Here is a 16886-nt window from a genome sequence, read left to right on the forward strand (position 1 = left end):
CAATATAGGTTGGTTAGTATTTTTCTTCAGAAATTCGATGTTAAATCTCGTTCAATGACTGGTCACACAGTCAAGAACCCAAGTCGAGCTAACAAGTTGGCTGCCAAGCTAACGTAAGCATCAAACAAATACTAAATTTTAAATAAAACACTTCAAATCAGCGTGCAAAATGAACACGTCACAAATAGTAGTAATGTTGTGTTTCATAGTGGGCGTCGCACAAACGGCACTGGCGATCAAAGAGGACGACTGCGAAGGTATGTACACCTTCTATATAAGAAGTGGGCCGTTGATGGCCACGTAAGTATAAAATGCTGTAGAACAAATTTTCACCGTATGTAATTACAGTTTGTGTGAAAACTGTTAAACGTTTTGCCGACACACTGGATGATACGACGAAAAAGGATTATAAATTGATTGAAACTGCATTTAAAAAATTCTGCAAGACACAGAAAAACAAGGAACATAGATTTGTGAGTAGACCAAGGCCATTTTGCCGGCAAACAGGTTCTCATCTAACAAATAAAACATACGAAAACTTTCTTTTTATTTTACGCAGTGTTATTACCTGGGCGGTCTTGAGGAGTCAGCCACAGGTATTTTGAATGAAATGAGCAAACCACTGAGTTGGTCAATGCCTGCGGAGAAAGTATGTGAAAAGCTGAAGAAAAAGGATGCACAAATTTGCGATTTACGTTATGGTATGTGATTCAAAATTCAACATTTAATATGTGATATGTTTCTAACAGTTATATCTACTTTGCAGAGAAACAAATTGATTTGAACAATGTCGACCTCAAGAAGCTGAAAGTGCGGGATCTGAAGAAGATCCTTAACGATTGGGATGAGAGCTGTGACGGTTGTCTAGAGAAAACTGATTTTATTAAGCGCATTGAGGAGCTTAAGCCCAAATATTCACGCAATGAACTGTAAATAAATTTAATTAGTTCTTTACGAGACACGCCCACTCAAAACTACTATACAACACCCATACACATATATTTTAGTTAATTTACAATTTTGATAGACTTTGAGAGAAATAAATATCTATTTTGAAATATAAAATGGAAAGCCCGAAAATATGAGAGAAGATACACAATAAACCCACAATGACCTCGTACACTTTTCCGTATATAATAATTGTTTTATTCATGTGTTAACAATATTATTATTATTATTATTATTATGATTCAATACAAAATTAACGTACAAATTACAACAATTGGACAGTAAAAAGGATTACATAAGGGTTAAGTATTTCAATTTCACTTAATACATACCCCATAATAATTTGATTTAACTTAACTACACTATGTATTCGTATATGCCAAATGGGGTACGCATTATTAAATAATTAAATTAAAATTATTAGTTAAACATATGATCTAATTACGAACAAAAGCAGTTTTATTTTAGTTTATTATCAACTAACAGATAATATAGATCTTTCTGATCTATAAAGTCGATCAACGACGGTACGGCTGCTTGTTGTACCGCCCACGTTCGCTCTCCTCGGCCAGATTTGCGTACTCACTGTAGACGACACACCAGCAATATGTGAGTATAGCTGGAAATAGGAAAACATAGAAATATTTAAATTGAACAGAATCAAAATATAGAGATAACATATGTATTAAAAACAGTATGATCAATTTTCAAATGGGGGAATTTTTACTTTTATCGTAATCGGTTAACAAACGGCTAGATCTGACTCTTAAAAGGCTAAATCACAACACTGCACAGAATATACAGACAACATTTAAAGCGTAGCATACTTTCGGGCACACTTTGAAAATAGGGATGTTTTAAAAGAAGCTACATATGTTAGCAGTATTTAGAAATGTATACAAAAAATTGCATTAAAAATAATATAAACTAATTATATTTTTATTCACTTGTCAAAAAAGAGCACAAATTTTTTCTTCAGTACAGTAAAATTAAAGTAGATGAATTGATTCTTTGTAAACATTTTATTTAAGACATATATGTACGTGTTTAGCTAGATAAATATGTATATCTATGTAAACATCTACGTATCTATATGTTGACGTAACAAAATTAATAGCTATTACTGGCGTAGATTAAAATAAAAAAATAATATAAATATAGAAGCCCAATAAATGGCTATGAATGCAATTAAGATTAAGATTTTATTGGATCGGAGCCTGAATATCTTTTATATGGGAATGACTACTGTTTGCCATTTGGCAGCCAAGCTAATTGTGTAGCAAGGCACTTCGCGCCTCATTTGTCAGTCAGACTGAACTCCGCGCCAGCCGCAGTTTGCTCTCGACACGAAGGTGATCGACGCATGATAAATGCGTCAATAAAGTGAAAACGGCTGGCATATAAACGCCATCCGGTGCTAAAAACCGCACAAGGAGTAGCCACCATTAGCTGGTGTAGATGATATGCACTTACCGCAACAGATCAGCCCGAAGATTAGCCACAGAACGCCCGTCAGTACGAAGCCGTCGATGAAGAAGACGACGGCAGTGTAAATTACAGAAATGAGCAAGCCAATGGCAATCATTATGCCCAGCACCACCCACGGAACCATCAGATAGTGATTGCGCTATACAAAATTAATATACATGTATTTAGATTTGGAATTAGCCTATTATAAACAATAGTCATAAGCATACCTTGACAACGCCGAACATCATTAGCAATGATATCAATATGGTCATGCATAGATTTACCACCAGAATGATTTTCACTATGTTGTTTGGTATGAAGTCAAAGATAATCGTCTTGAAATGCACGCGTGCTGTGAATATCACAATTATCGTGATGATGGATAGAATGATGGCCAAAGTTCCTGATATAATGGAGCCATTACGTGTCGACTGACACAGGCAGCAGGATTTGACGAGAGGTTTCGGCATTTTGAATATGATTTATTGCTTGGCTGTAGATAGAAATAAATATAAAATATTTGTATAATTTCTGTGATTTATGTTGTATGAAAATCGTATTATTGTATTATTATAAAAAAAAAAAAAAAAATAAATAAAAAAAAAAAAAATATATATATATATATATATATATATATATATATATATATATATATATATATATATATATATATATATATATATATATATATATATATATATATATATATGTAAATATTTTTGTTTTTACTTTTAAATTTCTTTTATTGCTAAAAAATTACAGAAAATTATTTTTTTTTTCTGTGTACAACAAGAATTGTAATGCCCCGACGTATATCAATCGAGTCATAATTTTAAAAATATTAAGTCCATAAATCATTTTTAAAGCTCTATAAAAACTAAATACAGCTAGTCTATTCTAATTGAATTATGTTTTAGCTGCCCTGACCTTTATATGTATGTATATGTTCCGTATATATACATAGAATTTATTTATTTAGTTTTTATGGAGCTTCAAATTTATTTTGTGCATGTGTGTATATACATACATACATACATATATTCTGCCCAATATAAAATCATAAAATTGTATGTATTTTCTCCAGATGTGCCAAAAAATGCTTTTAAAACTATAAAATAGGCTTTTGACACCTTGAACTCAGTTTTCTCAAAATGATGACGTAATAGACATATATGTAAGTCTTCTATTTTTTCCAGCAATTTTATAAGTCATTAAAGGTATAATCGAAATTAAGAATACTTGTAGGGAATTATCTTATTAAGTGACACTTACAGATAAGAAGATTTTCTGTCACACCTCAAGCAAGTTAATCACTTAACTTTACTATTTACTTTAACGTTCGCTCAACTGCTTGTCAGCATCACACACATTATGAGTATGTGTTGCAATTCCCAGATGCATTACGAGCACAATGCTTGGAAAAGGTTATCTTATCAACATTTCCAAAAGAATTTATGTGCGATTGTTTGCAATGTGCCTAAGGCAAACGAAATATTCGAAGTGAAACAGATTTTGGTATGACGTCAAGCAATGCCTGTATATTCGGTCAATACAAAATTGTTTATAAAACAAATCGTGTTTAAATTTAGAAAAATAGCACAATAACAAAAGCGTTTCGGATATCGAAATTTTTCTGTATCGTGAATTTATGCATAGTATAGATTATATGTACATATAAATATACATATATGTATATTTGTTACATATAGCAAACTCTTTTTTGCATAAAAAACATGCTTTCAATAATTTATCAAATCAAATGGATAGCGCCAATTTCCTTGCAAGTCTTTCGAAAGCTGAAATCGTTCACATGAGTTACTTACACACACACACACACACACACTTGCACACACAGATACTAGCGTATATTTATGTAGATAGATGTAAGTGATGCCTCATCGATTGCCGCCTACGGGCATTGTCATTAAATTAATCAAACGCTTAACATGCAACGCCGACAACGGCAGCTCCAATTTGATGTTGATGTTGATGTTGCCACATGCAAATTTCGAATTCAAATTCAAATTGAAGCTTAGCCGGTTTTGCCTTATCTGCTATGGACGTGCTGGTTAACTAGTTTTAAGCCCGGAGCAATACAACACTGATGAGATAATCGCAAGACGCCAAAATGTCTTGTCATACATGGAAGCACTTTACGAAAGCATTAACCAGTTGCCATTGCAAAAGTCAGTGTCAGGAACATCTATTGCAGAGCAGCAGTTAAATTTAAACTCGCAATGCCAACAGACCGGAAAATAGGCGAAGCGAATTTTCGTTTCCTCACACCTCTCGCAGAAAGCGCTTAAATTGTATAAATAAATAAAAATATCGAAGAGGCAGAGCATGATGATCTAAGTTTGTTGCTCATTTGCTGCTTACATATATAACTGTGGAATCGTTAAATTCTTTTCGACTGAAGGTAGTTCCCTATAGATGTTTGTTTTCTTACTTGTTCACATAGCAAACAGAGTATATTGGTTTCAAGCCTGAAAGTTGATTATGGATGAGATTTTTTATATAAATAAGTTTAAGATCTCACTCATAGATTACCAGGTGAATCACCGTTGACCTTCTCTACAGATTAACTTTTAAATTATATAGTGCATTGCGAAAACGGAGAAATATGAATGTTAAATTAAATTTTAACTTGTTTTTAACCCGTAATCCCGCAGTATGCAGTTGACTTTGCTCAACTGAAACCTTAATTATCTTGAAGCCTTCAATTTTTAATTGTATCAATGAAGCTTATTCTCTTATATAATTATTTTAGCGCATTCATTATATTACAATCTAATTAGTAATTACTCTGGAACTACATATATTAATTTAACGCTGCTTGTATTATGTATGTATATAATTATGTATTTATATAATATACTATTGATACATCTTTTCCTATCCTGTTAAATATATCCCATGCGCTAAATGACTTGACGCAAAAAGTTGTGAAAAGAATGACGAAAATGACTAAAAGCCAAATACAAAATAAACAAGTAAGAAAGCTCTAGTCGAGACTGCTCGACTACGAGATCCCCTGAACCCTTGGAGCAATAGATATTTCAATCATTTTTCGCGTCTTTCAGCTTACACAAGAAACACGCACACACACACACACACACACACACACACAGGCATACATACACACATACACACACACACACGCATACATACACAAGCGCATACACACACACATACACATACACACACACATACACAAACACATACACACACATACACAAACACATACACACACAAGCACCCACGCATAAACGCATGGGCTGCAGTGTGCGCTTACTATGAGAACTTAATTGTTTAATAACTTTTTTTATGGACGTACGATCTTCATGAAACTTTCAGATTATGATTATAACATGGATATGCATGTAATTGCCAAAGCACAAGTCTCTAGTATTTGAAATACGCTTTTTACAAAAGTGAGGGTGAGGGGGTGAATTTAAGGGTGGGGGGTAAATTTTAACAAAAACCGAAATTGTATAAATTGCATATAAGCATACATTAAAAATTTGGAGACTCTAGCAATAAAGGTGTAGAAGATATAATTTTATAACTGGTTTTCGATAAGGTTTTTTATCGATAAAAAAAGATCGGGATGAGTTATCGAATTTTAATGATAAACTTGATATGCGCGCTGTAATTACGGACATTTTAAAAAAATTTGAAGTCTCTAGCTCTTATATCTTCTGAAATCGACGCGTTCATACATACGGACAGACGGACAGACGGACAGACGGACAGACAGACGGACAGGGCCAAATCAACTCAGCTCGTCACCCTGATCAAGAATATATATACTTTGTGGGGTCTGCCACGCCTCCTTCTCCCTGTTACATACATTTCAACAAAACCATTATACCCTGATTTCCCATTGAAAATGGGTTCAGGGTATAAAAACAAAAACAAAACTAAACAAATTACGCAATTAAAAAAGGGCATAGGCCAAGAGGGGAAAGGGTGGACGGGGAGCCCTGTCGGAGAGCGTAAATTTTATGGCTGAGATTGGTGGGTAAACGTTTTGCTATAGTTGGGCATATTCGTGAGATCGGTGCTAGCTAGCTGGTTGAAATTTAATCAGACATATGGCGCGTCTTCAACGCGTTTCGCACGCGTCTTTTACTCCTATAGTTGTGTTGGGTGTTGTGTAAATAGAAATAAATTTAAACCATTTGAGAATAATATGCGCAGTTTCCACAGAGCTTTTAGGGCTTCTATACATGTACATACATATATACAGTTACATGTCTATTGTTATACGATACGCTCTATACACATTTATAGTGTATGTGGCAAGACTTGGAGTTGAGACTGAGAGTCTGGTATATAGTAGGTCTATCTGTATGTGGTCTTTAGAGCAGAGCACTTGAAGCTCTTGATGCGGCCAATTAGCTGGACTGTGTGGCAACCTACATACATTGGAATGAGCCGTATGCCAACTATGCGAACCCATACACACATCGGAGTGTGTGTGTAGGTGGCTGATTGGCCAAGTGGCGTCGATGGTGACACGTAAACAATGCTTCCAGCTATCAGTTGAGCAATGTGCGCCACGTTGTCCATTTTCAGTCGAAAGCATCTGCTAATGGCCCGTGTAATAAGCACATTAAAATCTAATGGTGACGCTGACTTCCGCTTCTGCATACAATTAAACTGAGTTGCGAGCTGCCATGTGGTCATAAACAGTTCGCAAAGCGCAAAGAGTCAAGTTCAAGCGAACGCGTAGGCGATCGAGTGCGCGCGACTTCAGCGCGATTCGTTGGCGACTTTTCTGTAGAATTTCAAAGGCAACTTCGTTGATTATGTGGGCTTCAGCTGGAAAGTGCTTGACAAGTGCAACTGGTTGCTTGCTTACGATCGTCATGGCACAACGTGTGTGTGTGGGCGCGCTTTTCAACTGCATTCAAGAAATTGAATGCTGCCTTTTCATGTCGAAAAATGTGAAAGGTTGGCAGATGGAAAGAGCTCAAGAGAGTTTGAATAAAGAGATGCATCTCCAAAATGCTGAACGATGGAAAGTCTTTTAAGTTTATGCAGCTACCGAAATAAATATGCAATTGTGTTAATTGATTCAAAAATACATTTACAAAGCAGCCATCTGATATTTTCACCTTATAGTCTGAAGCAGTCAATTGTCGCGACTAATAATCAAGTTATAAATCATTCGTTTATCTCAATTCAGCCATGACTATGAATTGATAAATAGTTAATGTATTTTGTATGCAGTGAGGAAATCAGTTTATGGAGATAATTAATTGATTCATTTGTTTAGAAAACTTTTGTTTCGTCTATTTAGTAAATTTAGCTAACTAAATTACAATATCAAGCCGAAGGCAGCTAGTGCTTTAGCTATTATAGCTAATATTAATGTCAATTGTTCCTGGATTTTTTATTTATTTAGTTTTTGTATTATATATATATAGGTTTATAATTATAACCCTTGTTATAAATTCATTTTTAAGAAATACCTAAAACTTTATTGAATTGATAAGCATTTTAATAAAATAATACTTGAATTGAACAATTAAATTTCTATATTCATACAATTTACCCCAGCATAAATCTAAAATCATAAGTCTTCTATATATAAGACTTTAAATAATAATTGACATTCCTATTTGCTTTCTTTTTTATAGGAACTTCTATTGGGAATATGGAAACTTAAAAAAAAATGCATTGTAACTAGTATTGTAATATATATTATTTAAATTTGCTTAACTTACCCAATGTTCGTTGTCAATAAATAATTAATAATTATGATATTATGTTTATGTTCTTAAAATTAGAATTAATGTAACATTAAAAGAATTACGCACTGGCAGCTTAGAAATTTAGATCACTGTAAAGTTATTTTCTTAGCAATGCTTTGTATAGTCTGCTCTCTATAATTTAAAGTGAATTGAGATAAATTTATGATTTTTTTTGTAACTACCTATCCACACATATATATTTATGATAGACAAACATGACCCATATGCCCAGCGACTAAACAAAAAAAAAAAAAAAACAGAAAAACAAAAAATCACCCGCAGCGCGTGCATTGAAATGAATATAGTCAATATAAATCATGTCAATTGCTCTGATTTCAAATTCAGCGGGCATAGGAAAAATAAAAAACAAATCAACTGAATTGTGCAGGCGCCTAAAATATAGGTTGATCAAGCTGTTCAAAGCGATTTCGCTGGGGGCCTAAAAGCGAATCGTTGTTGTGCAGTCAGCGTGTGCCTCGCTGTTTGTATCTTGCGGATACAAATGTATCTTTGAATCGTGTGCCGTGCTGTTGTTCAGTTTAATTTTAATCATTGTTGAACTCTTGCTCAACCTCCCACACAATTTGTTTGCGCATCGACGCGTAATTAAATTTGACATTTTTTGCGCTACTTTTTACGCGAAACACAATGAAGACAAAAAAACATTGTTGTATCTGTGGTTGGAGTGAGACTCGTTGTTGGCCAAAATTGCTCAATCTGTGCGTCTAGTGGGAGCAAATGTCTCGATATATGACAGAGCTTTGCTAAACCGGTCAAAAATCGTTCTACCAAATTTGACAAGTTGAAAGCACGCGGCTTCGGCTTTTTGTTTTTACCAAAACTCGAATCGAGACTTGACTTTTGGGACTGATAATTCTTGTCTGTATGTGTACGTACGTTCGTATATTGTCTGTGGGGTTTTCCGCATGAGGCTTTCAATCACTTGAGTTGGCAAATGCCACAAGTATAAATCAATTAAAGTTGCTGCAGCTGCACTGCTCAGCTGCCGCCTTTGAAGTTGCAGGGTGAACGAACGAATGAAAAGTTTTTATTTATCATTTATTGCTTTCGCAATGGCAAACTTTTAGCACACGCACATGGCGCTATGTATCTCTGAGATACATTTGTGCACATCTATCTAGGCATTCATATTTGTATATATATTGTCGCAGTCAGCCGTCACACTTGCTCATGGTCAGGAACAGACATTGAACGCGTTCAACAACTAAATCTAATATGATTCTCTAAGATTTTCCTTTTGCTCGCGAAAGTGAGAAAATATATAGTAAAAAATCGGCATAAAAATGATTCATTTATGAAACGAGCAAGCGAACAAATACAAAATGAATTATAAATAGTCCACAAGGTCGCGAGCATTTTGTGCTCTCTAGATATCTAAAGATTTTATAATAAATAAAATGCTTTTAGCCGGCCTCTGTTTGTTCAGACAGCAGTCCGAGCAGCTACCTCAAAGACTTGTAATTAAATGGAATTATTTAACACTATAACAAAATTTTAAATATCTATTTGGCAGTTTTAAATTCTAAACAGCTGCGTTTGAAAATCATTTGCCAAGCATATACCTTTAATTAAATACATATTATGTGGTTTTTCGTTTGCTTTAAACATGCTCGTGCACCACTGTACCAAAGTCAACGCCTACTTTAGTTTGTGAAGGTGTGCGGCTGCTTCATTTATGGCATTAGAACATTTTTCTAGAAATGTATTCCATTTAGAATTCCGCTATTTTATCGTACTGCCTGCCCGATTGCCTTGTAAATTTTAACCTTCACGTTTTGCTGCTCGCTCTCTTGGCTTTTGGCATACTCTGGCAAACGTAATGCTTGAACGGGTGTATGCAGGAGATAAAAGCGCAACGGTGTTAATATTTCGGATATTGTTGATATTAAAAAGAAAACAAAATAGATATTTGTTTGCTATTAATTTTAAATAATTATTACTTATATATATAATATCTCAAATGGTAGTTAAATATAAATGGTATATGCATTTTAATATATATTTTTAAAAGTATATATAATCTATTTACAATACCAGATTACAGAGCAATCTATAGTCGATCTATGTACAAGCTTTTCTGCTGTTCTGTTTTTATTTTACTTTTATTAGTTCCTAATGTGTTTGAATACTCAAGCCTAAAAGCCATTCGAGTATATATAATTATATATTGATATACATATATATGCTTGTGTCAATGTTTGGGCAATGACAACGCTTCGTTAAGTTGTCTTATGCATATTTATGTCTGTATATCTACACAGAATCTCGTTATCCTTAGCCACAATTCACAGATGAAACAGGTGTTTCACTTCTGCCGTGCTTAACAATTGGCTTGTATTTATTCCATGCTCGTATCTCCTTATCGACTTTGAATGTGATTTTTATTGGGCATGGCTGACTGGCATACCTAAAAAGTAGCGCAGACCGTGGCCAAAAATGATAATTTATGCTAAATATTACGTATACGCCCACACAGGCCGCTCGAGCTGAGTGTGTTTACTTGTAGATTCGCAATATATGTACGTTCGCCCAGTCTATATGCATTTTCGGCTGTTTTGCACTTTCTTTAGTCTCAGACATTAAACTCATATGCCCAAAAATAAAATTTAGCATTGTAGGTTGTTGACGTCAAATTCAATGTCAACGCGTTCTCTTTCAGTGGGAGATGGAGCTGACATCATGCCCAGCAATGCAGCGCTAAGGAAACACAATTCAGTATAAATAAACACACACACATATATTTATATATATGCAGTCATGCCTTTATAGAGCGCAATTGCAAAAGCAAAAATAAACGAAGGAAAAAAATAAATAAACAAACTGTTTTGTTTTGCTCATAAGTTTTCATCAATGCCGTCCACAAATTGGGTCAGAAGAAACCGATGTAGGTGAGAGCAGGCTTCGCGATCAGAACGAAAACGGGAGCTGTTGTTAGTAGTAATATTTAATTGCATTTGCTTTTTGTTGTTCTTGTTGTTTAGCGTATTAATCATAATTTGTTGGCGTTTGCCTCTGCCGTTGCAGGCGCTCAGAAATTGCTGAGCTTTGAAACGCGATCGTTGAAGTCAAGTGATCATGATCATTTGAATATTGGAATTGCTGTAGACGACGGCGACGACGCCGTCGAAGGCAACAACAACAACAACAACAACGACGACAGCTAAATGAAATTGAATATATTTTGTATAAATAATAAAATGAAACACACGACTGCGTCTGCTACTGCGACTGCGACAGCGACAGCGACTTGCGATTGGCAAGTGGCGAGGGGCGAGGGGTACCTTGCGACAGTCAATGGCAGACGATCGTCTCCGATCGACAGTGGCAAAGGGGGAGGGAACTAGGAACTTGGTTAGCTGGTCCCCCACCAGCCGAAAGCTGTACGCCTGTTATTTCAATTTCGTGGCGATCGTTTATCACTTGATTTGCATTTGGCGTTCAATCGATCGCTCGATCAGGCTGCCCACTGCCCAGGCAGACTCTATCATTTCAACTTTTTTCAATTTATAATTTTTTTTTTTTTTTTTTTTTGCAATTGCATTCGCTTGCCAATTGGCCGCTGATAATGTCACACACTTGGCATTTGCATTAGCATTTCCATCCGCATTGAAGGGCTGCCAAATAAGTAGACTGGCAGTTGGCCAAATTTCACTTACACTTTCTAATCTCTCACGCACTTCACTTTCAACGTAAGCCCTTTTTTAACAATTGGCAATTAATGATAATTATTTATTGTTTTCCTTCTGTCGAGAACTCTATAGATCGTCGGCCCAGCTTTAATTTTAACACGACTTTTTGGCACGGTTTGCGCGCGTTTTCGTTGTGCTTGCGGCGAGTTTCACGTAGCGACTGAAATCGCGCGCACGCTATTCATGAGAGTCGCATAGAGAGGCGATCGACAGCGAACGGTTGTGGCTCTCAACTCTCAAGCGCTGGGCTGCTGCGACGTCGACGTCGACGACAACGGCGCCGTTGATTAATTTTGTTTTTTGTATTTTGTTTTCTGGCATAGAAAAGTTCTGAGACTTGAGATTTCTTGGCAATACTCAAGCTTTCGTTGTGGAGCTTTCTCTACAATGGGAACTTGTAAGTCTTAAAAAAAACCTGTTATTGTTATTGGCCTGTGTTTTTTTTATTGCTTGCCACAGACTTATCAAACAAAAATAGACTAAACTAACAATGGACCTTTGTTTGCTTGGCGATATCAACGACAACGTTTTGCACTAGATCCCTGAACAAATCATTAGTCAAAGTCGCTCATTACCCGGGCAGCTGGTCATCGTGGTTGTATTTGTTGCATTTCCAAGAACTCTGTGTGCATGTGAGTGTCTCGCACGCGACCCTCTACCAGTTGCAGACCCACTCCCAGCATCGACATCCGTATCCCATGGAACTCTGACTAGTTTTGTTTAAGATACGCGCCATAGATATGATGGCAACACGCTTCGCTGTCGCCCATTTTTGGTTAGTTTGGCCTGTTTGCCAGTGGATCGTGGTTTCTACTTTTGTTTTTGGGCATTTCACCAATGCTTACACAAATGGTAAATGCTACATTCAACCTATTGGCAATGGACTTCTATTTGTGGCCAGTTTACTTTCGTTACAGCTCGAATTATGTAGCCTCAACTGTAATTCTTCAATTCCTGCTTTAATTCAATTTGAAATAAACTACGAATTATGCATTTTCTATTTATTTTGAAGAGTATTCAAGCTTCGGCAATTCGCTTATACATATATCATCTCCTTTTTTTCTCATTGACCTACAAATGATCTATTGTATGCAAATTTGTGCTACATTTGAGGTTGCAATTGAAAAATGTCTTCACAAATTCAATAAAGAGTATTGACTGTCGTTTGTGGATACCCTATGTCCATGAGATATAATTTCGAAAAATTTATTGATGGGTTGTTTTATTTGTATTATTATTATTTTTTTTTAATTTAAAAAATGTACTTAAAAAATTACTTCCTTATGCTCTCTATGTTCTGATGATGACAAACAATAATGAGGGATCTGATAATACAATTTGATTTATACTAATGATAAAAAGTTTACAGAGTTACTGAAAGAAAACCTAGATCTAATATTTTTGATATAGTTTCATGTACGTATAAGTACTACTTCTGTTTTAACATAATATATAGATGGTTCTGTTCATTATAAATTATTATTTATTGGATTATAAAATTTAAAAAAAAATCTAGCTATGTTGAATCTTGAAAGGTGTCTCCAAATTGTCCTCGGGTTTGGCAGGAAACTGTTGAACTTTTAGCTAATGAACTTTAGCTAATGTATCTAAAATACATTTATAAAACAAGTTCGTCTTCGATACCAAACCGCAAACAACTAGAACGCTGTTTATAGCTATAACTTTCTAACATTGAAGATACAGAATGAAAATCCATTAGTACAAAGGCTGCATTTTCAGCTGATAAGTATAATCCTACACCTGAATGCATTCTACGCACATACATTGTTAAACGAAATCCATATTTAAGTTTCAAGACAGGCTTTATAGATAAGTTGAAAAAAAAATGGGTTTATATCTATAAAATAAAAATAATGCACTTTATTACAAATAGTGCCGCCAAATTATAGCATGCATCAAATAATTTAAAGCGTAATATAATCTATATATATAAAAGAAAGTTGTGTAAAAGTGAAGACTGCTTATAACTTGATTTGGGCTGAACCAATTTTCATGGTTTTTGATTTGTTGGATTTGTCTCCGCAACGAGTTTAGTATAGGGTCTTAAAAATACTGAAAAAATTTGCCGAATACTTGAAAAACGCGGTTTTTTCCCCAAATGTTCAAATTTTTTTTATACCCAGTAGGCTTGGTAACAGTGACACAATAGTGTAGAAGTAAATAAACAAATGTAGTCAGTCAGTCTACGGTCTCCTGACCTCAAGCAGACCTGACTATTCAAAAAAAAAAAAAAAAAAAAAAAAAAAAAAAAAATTTTCAAATCAAAAGGAAAAATATTTCAAATCAAAAATCTGCAAAAAATCAAAAGATTAAAACCTGACTGTTCAAAAAATAAATAAAAAATTAAAAATTCGAAATTAAAAAAAAAAAGGTAATTATTAAAAAGTGTATTTTTGGCTTTTTATATTTTCGGACTTTTAAACTTTATAAATATTTCAAATCAAAAATCTGCAAAAATTAAAAAAAAAATCAAAAGATTAAAACCTAACAATCAAAAATAAATAAAAAATTCAAAATTCAAAATTCGAAATTAAAAAAAAAAAAGTTAATTATTAAAAATTGTATTTTTAGACTTTTACAAAAGCTAAATATCTCGAAAGTTCAGGTATTTGTTTGTCTCAAACATAAATTTGTGTAAATTATTTATATTTATATTTCTCGATTGTTTTATATGGTTTTGTGCGAGGGCAGTATTACTATTAATAAAAATGCCGCGTCCTAGAAGATCTAATCTTTCCCGGCGGACCCATAATGCAATTAGGCAACGGAATAGCGCGAGTCAATTATCTGACGAAGAGCGAGAAATCGCCCGAGAAAGGCTCCGCGTTAGTACCCAGGGAAGAAGGGCCTTAATTCGTGCTTCTCAAAGAGAGGCAGCCCGTGAAATGGCAATAAGAAATGGTTCAAGGATTGATTTGAATCGAGCAGCGTTTCGATATGATTGCACCATTGATTACAGCTTGAATCGTTTAGTTTGCATTGGTCCAATGGACGTTGTTTGCTAGCATTGTGGCGCATTGAAGTTTGCAACCGCGTTGATACTCAAAGGAAAATTTAAAGATGAGGAAGTTCTTATTCCTAGGATTCCGATGAGCTCAACAGATATGCCCTTTGAATTTAAACGAATTCAATTCCCGCTTCGTCTTGCCTTCGCCATGACGATCAACAAGTCACAGGGCCAATCTTTGACTATTTGTGGCCTCAATCTAGAAAATGCGTGTTTTTCTCATGGTCAATTGTACGTGGCATGCTCACGTGTTGGCAAACGATCCGCATTTTTTGTTCTTGCACCCGACCAAAAAACGAAGAATGTCGTTTACAACAAGGTGCTTGAATGAAAATCCGATTAATAAATTTATCAGTGTATCCCAGCCTGAACAACATAGCTTTCAACAATTTTTTACCTAGAAATAATATAGAGGGCAATGCAACGTTTGCCGGGCCTGCTAGTAAATAATAGAATACACTTTTTTTTACGGCCAACAAGCAGAATCTAGCGTAAAATACAATACAAAATATTTGATTTTTCTTTATTTAAATATTCAATAATATAGGTATATTGATTCTGCTTCAGTGATTTTTAGCTATAAATGATAAAAAAAAAGTAATACTCAAGCGCTTTGGTTTATTTTTGGCTGTATATGCTTTATTGGAAAATTTTTTTTTTTATTTTACATTAAATAATTTAGTCAGGTATATAGAGAAATAATTAAGATCATAAATCGCTCAGCAGGGTAATAAAACGGCGCATTGGGTTTTGTTTGTCAGTGTTTGTGTGTATATTCTGCCTAAGGATGCGTAATTATTAATAATCATTGCTGTTTCGTTGTTCGTCATTCACATTTGGCGCACTTAGCGCAATTTAACCAATTGATTTTGATGTTGATTATCCTGGAGTCGAACGCTGGCCTCGATCGTTGGCTCCGGATTGCGGCTGCTGCTTTCCTTACTTGTAACTGACTATGCCTAACTAAAATTTTGTGTTGACCTTAGATGATTGCACGGATGCACGCTGTTCTAGCTGGAACTGGTATCAATAGTTATTATTTTCCTTTGCTGGCAGCCGCGGCAGCTGCAGCTGCAGCCGCATCTTCTTCCTTTTTCTTTTGTTTCTCTCTCATCAGTTCAGCGTCCCTGCAAATAGTAAACAAATACTCAAATAGTTGTACAGGTAGATGTGTAGGTCTAGTTATCAGGTAACTTCCATCTCACCGGGCTTTGCGTTGCTCTACTGTAAGGGCATCGGAGCGTTTTCCTTTGGTTTGTTCAGCCAATTTCTTTTGATTTTTGGCCCGAGCCAGATCTCTTTGATTGCCGCCTTTAAAAAAATAATGATTTTTATTAGCATATTTTCAAAAGCATTTTTTATTTAACCGCTAACTTTACGTTTAGTCTCGCGTGCTAATTTATTAAAGCTCTTTTGTAGAGGTTAGACGAGCGCCATGCATAATATACATACATATACACACATATATATGTATAAGCACATATATACATATAGATATATATATATATATGTATAAATTTATTCTTATATATTGTAGATATATATAAAGTCTTATATACACAATGCGGTCACAAGAAATACAATCAATATTCTTTTATCTATTGGCTTTATGGATTTCCAATCATATTATTTTAGTTATGGAAACCTCGGCATTTATTTGATTCGCGATTCTCTACAGCCAACAGACAGAAAAAAGAAAAAATATGCAGTGTACAGTTCACTTACGAGTCATTTTATGCTCCTTATAGGCAGCTTCTTTAATTCAACAATTTTGATCCAAATATTATATTTTATTTGTTCTATATCGTAAAATTTTTGTTTGATATTTCGTTTAGCTGTACTGTCAAACGTCAGCAGCAATAGTTTACTGAAGCATCGATACTGATACTTTTTTGTCGTATAGACACGTCAAATTAATATCGATGTGCTTAGCAATATATCGGCTATGTGTGTTGGTAAATGCGAGTG

General features: G+C 34.7%; 3 protein-coding genes across 3 annotated transcripts; 1 reads left to right on the top strand and 2 right to left on the bottom strand.

The window, feature by feature from the left end:
* Positions 1–51: 51 nt before the first annotated feature.
* Manf (mesencephalic astrocyte-derived neurotrophic factor) lies at positions 52–1065 on the top strand. The gene is made up of 4 exons (XM_018019218.2): positions 52–257; positions 349–473; positions 560–701; positions 767–1065. Exons 1-4 carry the CDS (start codon positions 170–172, stop codon positions 931–933), a joined length of 522 nt encoding a protein of 173 aa, XP_017874707.1. The 5' UTR covers positions 52–169; the 3' UTR covers positions 934–1065.
* A 58-nt stretch (positions 1066–1123) lies between these two features.
* On the bottom strand, positions 1124–12067 carry LOC108621731 (uncharacterized). The gene is made up of 4 exons (XM_018019219.2): positions 11858–12067; positions 2646–2911; positions 2422–2575; positions 1124–1567 (listed from the first exon to the last, which is right to left on the bottom strand). The coding sequence occupies exons 2-4, from the start codon at positions 2886–2888 to the stop codon at positions 1467–1469; spliced, it is 498 nt and encodes a 165-aa protein (XP_017874708.1). The 5' UTR covers positions 2889–2911; positions 11858–12067; the 3' UTR covers positions 1124–1466.
* Positions 12068–15530: 3463 nt separating this feature from the next.
* On the bottom strand, positions 15531–16803 carry LOC108621254 (putative SERF-like protein). Its single transcript, XM_018018454.2, has 3 exons — positions 16644–16803; positions 16124–16229; positions 15531–16045 (listed from the first exon to the last, which is right to left on the bottom strand). Exons 1-3 carry the CDS (start codon positions 16648–16650, stop codon positions 15955–15957), a joined length of 204 nt encoding a protein of 67 aa, XP_017873943.1. The 5' UTR covers positions 16651–16803; the 3' UTR covers positions 15531–15954.
* Between the last annotated feature and the right edge of the window lie 83 nt (positions 16804–16886).

The sequence above is a fragment of the Drosophila arizonae genome, chromosome 2, assembly GCF_054131065.1.
Source record: "Drosophila arizonae isolate 15081-1271.41 chromosome 2, UAZ_ARI_1.0, whole genome shotgun sequence".
NCBI classification, from domain to species: Eukaryota; Metazoa; Arthropoda; class Insecta; order Diptera; family Drosophilidae; genus Drosophila; species Drosophila arizonae.